The following is a 12805-nucleotide window of genomic DNA, read 5'->3' on the forward strand; positions in this document are numbered from 1 at the left end:
GGCGAGTATTTTCTTGCTGCAAAGCCAGTGCCTCGTTGTGCTGCGTTTTTTGTACCTCCAGCTGCGTTTTTTGTACCTCCAGCTGGGTTGCTAAGCGCTGATTAGCTTCCTCATGGCGGGTCTGCGCTTGTATATTCGCCAAGGACAGCTGTTTAATTAGCTCCTCCATGGTTTCAGCTTTCCGCAGTTGTGCAGCTTTAACCCAGGACATAAATTCACTATACTGTCCCTTTAAATGTCAGTTCAAATCCACAAAAAAAAAAATAGCAAGAAAAAACGCCTGTTACTTTGTCCTGCCTGCATTCGAGCACCACTTGTAATGTTCGGGGGACCAGGTAGATCGCAGGACACAGGCTTTGCTCACAACAAAGGGTTTATTAAACTTAAATCGCTTTACAGCAGCCAAAAACACAAAGGAAAAAGTTTTTAGTCTCACCGACTTGCACAGTTCAGAATAGCTGTCTCTATCCAAACAGAGCTTGATCTTGATGGCAGGTAGCTTCCCCTGCCAGGAGCCTTCCACACAGGACACTGCTGTCCACTTCAGTTGCTGTAACCCAGAACAAACACCAAACACCATCCACCATGTGTTCTCCACTCCTCCACACCCATCTACAACTTCCTGTCTTGCTTTTTAAAGACACTTCCTTAACAGGTGGGTTAATCAATTTTATTCCCTTAGAGAGAGCACAACCCAAACAGAGGGGAAATATAGAGTCCTTCCAGGACCCAGCCACGGCGTCCATTACAATATATATATATATATATATATATATATATATATATATATATATATATATATTAATACACTGCCTGCACTGACTGAATATCAAGTAAACACTGAATATATAGTCTATGGTAAATGCAGTGTATATATATATATAATCCAAATACCCAATTTTATGCCCACAATTGATCCAGAGGAAGGCGAAAAAAAACCCCCAGCAGAGCATGCTCCAATTTGCTACAGCAGGGGAAAAAAATTCCTTCCTGATCCCCCAAGAGGCGATCGGATTTTCCTTGGATCAACTTTACCTATGTTAGTACCTAGTTATATTATGTACCATCAGGAAAGTATCCAGGCCTTTCTTAAAGCAATCTACTGAGCTGGCCAGAACCACCTATTCCACATTTTCACAGCTCTAACTGGGAAGAAACCTTCCCGTACTTGAAGATGAAATCTCTCTTCCACTAGACATAAAGAGTGCCCCCGTGTCCTCTGGGTTGACCGTACAGAGAACAACTCAACACCAAGTTCACTATATGGACCGCTAATATATATATATATATATATATATATATATATATATATATATATCAAATACACTGCGACTAACTGAATAACCTGCCTGCTTAATCTAACTCTAAATCTAACTCAAGCTATCTTTCTGTCCACGCCAACACTACACACGGCCGTTATGTAAGAACCCTTACACAGTGTGGGACTTAGTCCCCCTGAGCCATGATTGGCCAAAGGCACCCTGCCTTTGGCCAGTTATGGCTCTCTCAGCAGAGAGCGGTATGATTGGCCAAAGCATGCTTTGGTCAATCATCATACAGCAATGCACTGAGATCTCACAGTGCATTATGGGGCATTCCTAGGCTCTCAAATTTCCTGTGAACTGTGAAAGGGTGAACACCCGAACATCTAGCTCATCTAGCTCATCTAGCTCATCCCTACTAGAGAGAATGAGATGGCGGTATTATAGTAGCAGAAGCCAGATTTTTGGCTAGTATAGAATCCACATATTGTTGGGCTTCCAGAGGAGATGTGAAGGAAAGCTTTTCACCTTGAGGAGACTGTAGACAAAGAATGGCGGGAATGTCAGAGAAAATTTCAGTTCAGATTGTGTTGGCACAATAGTGAACAGATGGGAGCAACAGATTTGCTCTGCCTGGAGACTTCCACTGAGTAGTCGGCAAAAAGCAACAATCTGTAGGTATCCATGGTGCTGTAATATGGTGTGCTTATCCGCATAATTTAATAAGCGCACAATAACAGGCCTTGGTTTGAATTGCTGATCTTGTGGGGCACACACGGCGTGCGTGTTCCATCACGCATGGGTGGCAGAGACCTAGAGCCTCAGGAATGAAAGAGTTCAATTAAAGATGTAAGACTCAAGAAGGCCTATAATTCACCGATTTTTCCTACCAGTTCTGTTCTTGAAATCTTCCAACTTAGCAAGTAGGGATTGAGCCACTCTTATGTGAGTAGACAAAATTGCATTTACCTGGAGGAGTTGTTCTTCTACTGAAGTTAACCGCTGCTCTGCCTTCTGTAGCCTGTGAGTCTGGCTATGAAGATCCTGGCACAGCTGTTCCATGCCATGCTGGACAGCCTTGTCCACTGCATCTGAGATCATTGGGGTGAGCAGTTGAGCTAAAGCCTGGGCAATCCTGGCTTGAATGGCACAAACAAGGCCAAGGATAAATGCAAGGAAAAAAACAATCTGTGTCTTTGGTCAGCTGCACTGTAGGAGGAGGAGGCAGATCAGCAATGTCCTCATGTTTTTTGGAAAGGGTCAGGGACTTTTTTCCGGCAGCAGATTGTGTTTTGCATGTAATAGGCTTCTATGGGCCCGCACCAAAAATGCAAGTGTTGCGTTCTTGATGTGTTTTGCATTTTCTTTTTTAGCTAATATGAATGTATGACAGTTCTGTTCATGGAGGGTGATTTTGATGCAACTTTACACTCTCTGGCTCTCAAATAGCATCAAGGTCAATTCAAAGTAGTGCAGGAACCTTTATGTGTTCAAAGTGGCATGTTAGCATCAGGGTAAGGGCTAGGGTTAGGGTTAAGGGCTAGGCTTAAATGTTAGGGTTAGATTTAGAGTTTGGGTTAGAGTTAAGGGTTAGGGTTAGAGTTACGGTTGGGGTTAAGGGTTAGAGTTAAGGGTTAGGATTAGGGATAGAGTTAGGGTTAAGGGTTAGAGTAAGGGATAGGGTAAGAGTTGTGGTTAGAGTTAGGGTTAGAGTTAAGAGTAAAGTTCAAACATTACAGGTACATGATGTGTAAGTTCATTAAGTTTCAGGCTCACAAGCTTAAGCCTTTCTTCAGATCAAACACGCATCTAAAGTCAAAGCTGCACGTATGGCTTAAATACCATAATTTCACACATTTGCAAGCAATTATGTGGTTAGCAATCATTGAATGCAAACTAAATCCTTTTCTTATACATCCTTATATCACAGGTGGGGAAAGGGTTAGACAAACGCAGAACCCTCCCAAATTTCAACAGAAGCCTTCAACACCTTCAATCTGTCAAAAAGAAACATGTACATAATGTATCATCATCTAGACATCACATTGAATAAATGATCACCTAAATGAACATATATAAATCCAGATCTGTATTCAACCCCTTGGAGGCAAGCATATCAAGAAAATGAATCCAATATATTTCTCAATTTTTTTAAATAGATTCTCGGGTACCACTCCTCCTATTCTTATTAATCCCCTCCAGCACCATGCATTTTAATTGAGAAATCGAATGTCCTTTCTCCAAAAAATGTCTTGCTAAAGGCAACTGTACCAATTTGTCTCTGACTGAATATTTATGCCTTTCTAAATGGTCTCTCTGATGTAAAGTAACCCACATGGACAATTTATTGAATATATATCATATGACGATTGGCAAGTGTAGTAACCTTTGATTTTAATATCAAATCCCTTATGTGAATGGGATATACTCTTGCCTTTTATCGTTGAGTTACAGTGTATACACAATAGACATGGGTATGACCCTGTGTTACGGGATCCCAAAAAAGTTACTAATAGGCTAGGAGGGATAAATTGGTGAGATCTGATCAATTGATCCCTTAACATTCGACCTTTTCTATATGAGTATAAGGGGAGCTTGGAATTCACTAATGTTCAGATAATTCTCTCTCAATAGACCCCAATGTTTCTTAAGGATATTGTGAATATGAATTGAATATGGATGATACTGTGAAACAAATGGAATTCTATCATTTCTACGGTGATGCCTATTATCTGCTAAATGTGTATGTTTCCTTTTAACTAATGAAGCTGTATAACCCTGCTTAACAGGCCTGGTTTCCATTTCATTTAATATTACTTCACATTGTTGTGCATCACTATCCCTCCCACTACCCCTCCTAGCCCATTAGTAACTTTTTTGGGATCCCGTAACACAGGGTCATACCCATGTCTATCATATATACAGTGTAACTGCATGATAAAAGGCAAGAGTATATTCCATCCACATAAGGGGTATGATATTAAAATCAAAGGTTACTACACTTGCTAATCGTCATATGTAATATATACAATAAAATGTCCATGTGGGTTACTTTACATCGGAGAGACCATTCAGAAAGTTAAAGATAGGATAGCAAGGCATAAATATTGAATCAGAGACAAACTGGTACAGTTGCCTTTAGCAAGACTTTTTTGGAGAAAGGACATTCGATTTTTCAATTAAAATTCATGGTGCTAGAAGGGATTAATAAGAATAGGAGAGGTTGTAACCGAGAATCTATTTTAAAAAAGCGAAAAGTATATTGGATTAATTTTCTTGGTACGATTGCCCCCAAGGGGTTGAATACAGATCTGGATTTATATATGTTCATTTAGGTGATAATTCATTCAATGTGATGTCTACATAGTAATGCATTATATACATGTTTCTTTTTGACAGATTGAAGGTTTTGTAGGCTTCTGTTGAAATTTGTGAGGGTTCTACGTTTGGCTAACCATTTCCCCACCTGTGATATAAGGATGTATAAGAAAAGGATTTAGTTTGAATCGATAGATTGCTAATCACATAATTGATTCCAAATGTGTGAAATTATGGTATTTTAGCCATAGAGAGAGAGAGAGAGAGAGAGAGAGAGAGAGAGAGAGAGAGAGAGAGAGAGAGAGAGAGAGAGAGAGAGAGAGAGAGAGAGAGAGAGAATATGCCATGATGGAAAGCCTTGTCCATTGCATCTGAGATCATTGGGGTGAGCAGTTGAGCTAAGGCCTGGGCAATCCCTGGCATGAACGGTGTCTGTGTCCTTGGTCACCTGCACTATAGGAGGAAGAGGCAGATCAGTAATGAGGAAGAGGGAGATCAGTAATGTCCTCACCTTTTTTGGAAAGGGTCAGGGACTTTTTTTTTCCAGCAGCAGATTGTGTTTTGCATGTAATAGGCTTCAATGGGCCCGCACCAAAAATGCAAGTATTGCGTTTTTGATGTGTTTTGCATTTTTTTGGGCTAATATGAAAGTATGACAGTTCCATTCATGGTGGGTGACCTTCATGCAACTTTACACTATCTGGCACTCAAGTAGCATAAAGGTCACATCAAAGTAGTGCTTGAACCTTTATGTGTTCAAAGTGGCATGTTAGCATCAGGGTAAGGGCTAGGGTTAGGGTTAGAGTTAGGGATAGAGTTAGGGTTAAGGGTTAGAGTTAGATTAAGGGATAGGGTAAGAGTAATGGTTAGAGTTAGGGTCAGAGTTAGTATAATACAAAAAAGGGGGAAAACACTGCGCTATAGTTTATAAAAAAATGGCCACAACGGCCACAACAGCAGCCAACACCAAAAACAAACGAAGTTCAACAGATAAAACAATAAAAACAGTGTAGCGCTTCAGTAGTAATAATAAATGTAAACAACATAAATTATAAGAATAGCAAAAAAACACATGGATCTAAGTGCCTGAAAATAAAAGTCCAACATTAGACGTTCAATCCACTATGTTGATGGCATAGGAGTGACCAAACTGTCACACGGAAGAGAAATGATGTACTAGACGAATGTGTTCATGCTGGTATACTTGATTGTAAAACATCAGAAAAAAGTAGATAAATACTTCTTACCGGAACAGTTGGACTCACACAGTCATATGACGGTTGAGTCTAGAAGGCTTGAGGTCACAATCTAGGACCAAAGAGTGTAGGGAGAGAGGTCAGTTGAGCTGATGGAGGAGCTCCGGGCGGTTGTAGGCTCAATGATGGATCCTTCCTAATGGAACGTCAAGGTGTCCAAGCTCGAACGCAGCCCGCTGTGCCAGTACTCCAGCCTCCCCCGAGGCGGGGGGAGGCTGGAGTACTGGCACAGCGGGCTGCGTTCGAGCTTGGACACCTTGACGTTCCATTAGGAAGGATCCATCATTGAGCCTACAACCGCCCGGAGCTCCTCCATCAGCTCAACTGACCTCTCTCCCTACACTCTTTGGTCCTAGATTGTGACCTCAAGCCTTCTAGACTCAACCGTCATATGACTGTGTGAGTCCAACTGTTCCGGTAAGAAGTATTTATCTACTTTTTTCTGATGTTTTACAATCAAGTATACCAGCATGAACACATTCGTCTAGTACATCATTTCTCTTCCGTGTGACAGTTTGGTCACTCCTATGCCATCAACATAGTGGATTGAACGTCTAATGTTGGACTTTTATTTTCAGGCACTTAGATCCATGTGTTTTTTTGCTATTCTTATAATTTATGTTGTTTACATTTATTATTACTACTGAAGCGCTCCAGAGTTAGTATAAGGTTAGGGTTAGTGGTAATTGTTAGGGTTAGTGGTAATTGTTAGGATTAGAATGCGAACCCTAACAATCACCGCTAACCCTAAGCCTAATGATTGCCTAACCTTAACTCTAACCCAAATTTTAATCCTAACCCTTAACCCTAGCATGCGACTTTATGCCGTGTACACACGAGCGGATTGTATGGCGTACTTAGTCCGTCATACAATCCGACGGACAATCCGTCGTAGTTTCCACTGAACGGACTTGACCACACACAGATACACAAACAGTCCGTCGAAATCTTGTGCGATGACGTGTACAGCACGTACGACGGGACTAGAAATAGGAAGTCCAAGACACAGCAAAACACCCTTCCGCCGTGTAAATCCTTTCTGGGCATGCGCCATTCTTAGTCCGTCGAACTAGCATACTGACGACCGTATTGTCCGCTGAAACCAAAGTACGACGGACAGATTTTTGGAAAAACCAAAATTCTTAGTACTCCGGACTGCACGCTGAAAAAGTCAGCTGAAGCCCACACACGAGCGGATTGTCCGCTGAAATGTGTTTCAACGGACTAAGTACGTCAAACAGTTCGACCGTGTGTACGCAGCATTAGACACATAAAGGTTCCTCTGTTACTTTGATGCTGCTCGAGTGCCGGAGTGTAAAGTCACATCAAAGTTGCACTCCATGAACAGAATTGTCACACTTTCTTAGCCAAAAAAAGCAAAATGCATCAAAGACGTGTTCAAAAACAGCAAACGTGCCAGAAAAATGCATCAACTGCAACCTGCATAGATGTTAATACAGCAGGAGTCTGTCTGGGATTACATAAAGAGACAGAAGGATTAGAGGCAGCTTACATTCACAATATCTGTGATAGTGGTAGTTCTCCAAGATGTTTGGAACAACCTGCCTGCCAAGTTCTCTCATACTGTGTGCAAGTGTACCTAGAAGAACTGATACTGATTTGAAGCCAAAGGATAGTCACACCAAATACTGATTTGATTTAGATTTTATTTCTATTCACTGCATTCCTACAAAACAGCATTTCTTCACACCTGCCTACAACTTTTGCTCTTTACTATGATGATATGCTAAATGAGTAATGGCAGCCTACATAATTTAATGCCAGGTGTACTTTAAATTTAATGACTCAAATATTTTTTTAGCTGAAATAAAGGGGTAAAGATCTATCTATTCAGTTGTAAACCATAGACGTCCATGTATTTATGATCCAAAGATATCTGAAAATGTATATGTAATGTGAATTTACCCAAAACTGATTTTTTTCATTTTGGCTGGCTGGCCAGTTAGCTTAATCACTTTCTATTTTCTATACCTCAAGAGGATTTCTGCATACATTTTCTCAGGTCAGTCTACCTGCTGTAATATTTAAGTGGAAAGTCAAACAGGCAAACTGATCCATTTGTGCAAATTAGAAATGCCCACAAATAATTGTATACTATCTTCAACAACAAAGTAACATTTTCAAACTGAAACTCTTTGTATTGTTTTTCTTTTGCTTTTGATGTAGTTCATGTTTGATATAGGTTAGATCCCCTAATTTCCGTTCAGTCAACAAGACAGCAGATGAGCAAAATCTTTACTCATCTTGCAGACAATGATAAAAGTATATTTATCAGAGAGGGAGGGTTAGAACTTCTGTCTGTTTTTTATTCTTGTCTCAGTCCTCTTTAGATTTTTATGCTGTTACTGGGAAAAAATAACAGAAATCTCTAGGGGGATACAGAAAGCAACCCTTTACCACCATATTCGAAACACTAGAAAAAAAGTTTTGTCAGGAGTTACACTTTAACTGAGAGTTGACTGATTTTAAAAAAGACTATCTTTTTGAAAATCATGAACTATACACTGTGTAATTACTGGTATACTGTAATACATTGACAAGTTTACAGTAATACACTGAAATGGTATTAATCGTTTTGCTTGGTGCACTGGAATTCAGAAAATATTTCCTGTCATACCAGGTTTGGACGCAGACCTTTGAACATATGGTCAAACCTTCAGATGTTTGTGAGCGGAATATGTGCAGCCTTTGCTCCCAATTACATCACATACTGTGTGTTCAGATTCCTGACTGGAGCATCTCTCTCGGGTATTGTTCTCAACTCATATTCTCTGAGTAAGTATTTTATTTATGATAACACTACTGTATCAATATGGGTGTCCAAAAATCTTGGACACCATTTTCATAAAGTGACCCATAGTACGCAACTGATGTCCGGTGCAATGTGGGGGGGGGGGGGCAAATGCAGTGCCAATGCGCTGATTGCAGCACATTGCACTGTTCCTTTTTTGTTTTAAATACATTTTATTAACATGTCCCGTTTAATAAATTTCTAATGCCCACCATGCAGCGCGAGGCAGTAGATTGCCTCCCACTGTACTGGAAAAAAATACGACCTGCTGTACTTTTGTTTCAGCACATACGGCCTGCCCACCACCGTGGTGTAGTGGAGTGAATCGGGCACATAGGACATAAAGCCTTGTGGAGGGATTGTGCTGGAATAGCCACCCAACACAGTCCCACTGCACCTGATGTGAATGGGCCCTTAATCTCACCCAATAGGGAAGATCTGCTCTTCCTTCTTCTCCTCAGTAGACTTGTGCACATCAGAAAATTTTGTTTCGTTTTGGTTCGTTGTCATTCGTAAAATACATAATTTCGTTCTGTTATATTCGTTATGTTATGTTAATATGTTTTCGGATAATTCGTTATTATTCGTAGAGTGTCGAATTCATTTGTTCGTATTCGTTGAAATTCGCTATTTATGTATGTATAGACATTGATAATGATTCATAGTTTGGAAAGTTGTTTGTTTATTGAATCTTTTAACACACACAATGACAACGTCTCTTCTCCTCGGCTCAAATACAATACAACACCCTTCTAACTCAGTTCTCAGGAATGCACTTTGCCAGTAATCCATCCTCCGGCACAAAATTAATTAGCTGATTGGACTATAAGATTTACTTTGAACTGACCTTTTGTTTCATTAGATCTTTAAAGAATTACCGAATCATGTCGAATTCATTCGAATTAATTTGTTATATTTCTTTCGTATTCGTTATTTTTTTTTATTCGGACATTCGGATGCATCCGAGTGTCCGAAAGATGCAAAATTCGGCCTAATTTCGATTTGTTACGAAACGAATTGCACAAGCCTACTCCTCAGTGGTGTATCATCCATGGGTGCAGGGACTGTTCACAGAACATGGGTCAGGGGGGCACTGTGATCCACACTGCACTCATGTATGATCCCCTGGTTGAGAGTCGGCGAGTGATCGTGTGGCGGGGGGGGGGGGGGACAGATACAAGCACTGATCACCCTATAGCTTTCAATGAAGCAGCTGACTTTTTTTTATAACTGCCTAGGGCAAACTTTTGACATTGCACATGGGCCCACTGATTTCATGATATGCCCCTGCTCCTCCTCCTTTACATTTGTCACATATGGGTTTGGCCCCCTCCTTCCCCCACAGCCTTTAGGGACACACCACAGGTCCCAGAAAGCTGCAGGACCAATCAGATGGCACAGCACAGCTTGCACATGTGCAGTGAGCAGCTGGCTGTGAAGGCGCAAGTGGCCACAGCTGGCTGCCCACAGTTAGTATGCCAGTGTCAGCGGCAGAAGGATGGTGAAGCAACAAGCCGGGTCAGGACAGCGATCCAGGGATAGGTAAGTGTCTGTTTATTAAAAGTCAACAGCTACAGTTTTTCAAAATATAACTAAAGAACCTCTTTAAGGCTCGGTTCACACAGGCGCGACTTGTCCAGGCGACTTCGCCGCCTGACAAGTCGCCCCCGTTCTGTACTACGGAACCGTTCTAATAGGAGCGACTCAAGTCGCTCCGACTTAGAAAAAAGGTTCCTGTACTACTTTTGGCATGACTTTGGGCGACTTGCATTGACTTCTATACAGAAGTCATTTTGCAAGTCGCCGCTGAGGTCGCGGCAGGTCGCGGCGCTGCAAGTCGTGCCGCGTCCTGTGTGAACCGAGGCTAAGGGGAATGCTACACTAGTGATCCTGTTTCTGGCAGGGGCAGATAATGTTTATAATCTTATCAATGTGGGTCAATTGTTTCTGTGAATGGTTGGCAATGGCATATGTACATACTGCTTTCTGCTTTGCATTGCTGTAAGTGATCTTCCTGTTCTCTCTTACAATTTATGGCTATAGGTCTACTCCCACACTAAAATCAATTCACTCCTTACGTGGATGATATTTTATTTCAACAATTGCTAATCAGAAAGGGGAGATTGCAATGAAATATGGAGCTCCCTCTATAGTAGCTGAACTATAATTGTATGTATTTATTATGTTTAAAAATACATAGAACATATACATATAATAGAAAGAGTGTGAAATAATAGCCATGAAAGCCACAGTAAAATTTCTTTAAGATTAATACTACAGAAATAACTCAAAATATGTATTTACTGAAGATACATTATACAGTCTTTTTAATTATGGATGCTCACAGAATTGGCCTTGCTTACCATATAACACTTCAATTTCTCTATAGTTGTGGAGTGGATCCCCACAGAAACACGAGCTTTCACCAGCACAGCCACTGGATACTGTTACACTGTGGGTCAGCTGGTCCTGGTGGTATTGGCTTATCTAATTCAGGACTGGCGTATGTTACAGTTGGCTGCATCCGTTCCTTTCTTCATCTTCTTTTTATATTCATGGTAATTTTTCTATAACTTCTTATTATGCTTTCATATTTTATTACTTACAAATTAATTTTTCTTATGATATATGTCTGATTACATAGCATTTACCATTAGAGCATTGGAAGGCACTAGAAGTATTTGCATTAAAAGTATTGCTTAATTCTAAGTAGAAGATTCACATATTAGGTAGGTTTATTGGATAATTCAAATGTACTGTTCCAACACACTTTTTCTACCAGTAGTAGTCAACTCTATAGCAGGCTACAAACCTAACTATTTCAATTTAAACAGAACCTCAAGACCAGAATTCTAAATTACAGTAGTGCTGAGAGCTGTGTTATGCATATTATTTCAATTTGAGGACATGCTGGAGATAAGTGTAAATAATCCATTCCACTTACCTTAGGAACTACTCTGAAATTTTATGGATGGTCTCCATGTTTAGAAATGGTTAGGCTTCCAGCCTTAACTTACGTTGGGGTGGGCCCTATTCAGAGGGAGTAATATGTGAATAGTCCCAAACAGTGGTACACTCACTGTAATGACTACATTTCCTGGGACACAGTCCACATCTTTATCCCAATTTCCCAGATGAATGCTCCCCTACTCAGGTATAGGCCACCTTAACCTCTTGCAGACTGCCTCATGCAGATATACTGCATCAGATGGGCATGACTGCACAAAACCCCATACGGGTATGTCGTCCCCTTTAAGAGCTGACAGAGGGTGGTTTGGATCCCAATCACGACACCACCTGCCTGGAGTTTGCATGTTCTCCATGTGCCTGCATTTGTTTCCTCTTGGTACTCTGGTTTCCTCCCAGACTCCAAAGACGTAGATGAATTGGATCTTGTTTAAAAATTGCCCTAGTTTGTGTATGTATGAATGTGAGCTAGGGAACTTAGATTTGTAAGCTTCTTGAGGGCAAGTACTGACGTGAATGTACAATGTATATAAGTGGCAGCTGGTTCTTAAAATTTTTGGGGGAGCGCCCATCAAATGCAGCCACTGCACCATCAAATGCAGCCACTATGTCATCAAATGCAGCCACTGCACCCAAATGCAGCAACTGTGCCCATCAAATGCAGGCACTGTGCCCATCAATTGCTGTCACTGTGCCCATCAAACGCACCCACTGTGCCAATCAAACGCAGCCACTGTGCCCATCAAATGCAGCCACTATGCCCATCAAAACGCAGCCACTGTGCCCATCAATTTCTGCCACTGTGCCATCAAATGTAGCCACTGTGCCAATCACACAGTCACTTTGCCATCAAACGCAGCCATTGTGCCCTCAAACACAGCCACTGTGCCCATCAAACGCAAACACTGTGCCATAAAATGCTGCCACTGTGCCCATCATCTTCCTGATAGGCGTCCAATCGCAGAGCTTGTCCTTTCAGCCAATCAGGTGACGGGTAACAGACCTGTGCACCTGATTGGCATAGAAGCGGCTCAGTGTTAGGAAAGCAAATATTCATTTGCTGTTCTAACACACCTGGATGAACTGCAAGTGCAATGATCTGTGCTTGCAGTTCACCTTTTTTGAAGCCTGTTAGAGCCTATGGCTCTAATCAGGTGCTTCAAAAACACCCCCCCCACCGCTGTAATTCA

At 41.2% G+C, this 12805-nt stretch overlaps 1 protein-coding gene across 1 annotated transcript in view; it reads left to right on the top strand.

Moving 5' to 3' along the window:
• LOC143934998 (solute carrier family 22 member 6-B-like) overlaps window positions 1–12805 on the top strand; it is a 145209-nt gene that overhangs the window by 46824 nt on the left and 85580 nt on the right. Inside the window, exons 3-4 of the mRNA XM_077458556.1 lie at window positions 8478–8632; window positions 11038–11206. Of these exons, the coding sequence (XP_077314682.1) occupies window positions 8478–8632; window positions 11038–11206 (324 nt within the window). The remainder of the gene's footprint in view (window positions 1–8477; window positions 8633–11037; window positions 11207–12805) is intronic.

The sequence above is a fragment of the Lithobates pipiens genome, unplaced genomic scaffold (assembly GCF_037356315.1).
Source record: "Lithobates pipiens isolate NorthernLeopardFrog02 unplaced genomic scaffold, aLitPip1_a1.2 Scaffold_10, whole genome shotgun sequence".
Taxonomy (NCBI): domain Eukaryota; kingdom Metazoa; phylum Chordata; class Amphibia; order Anura; family Ranidae; genus Lithobates; species Lithobates pipiens.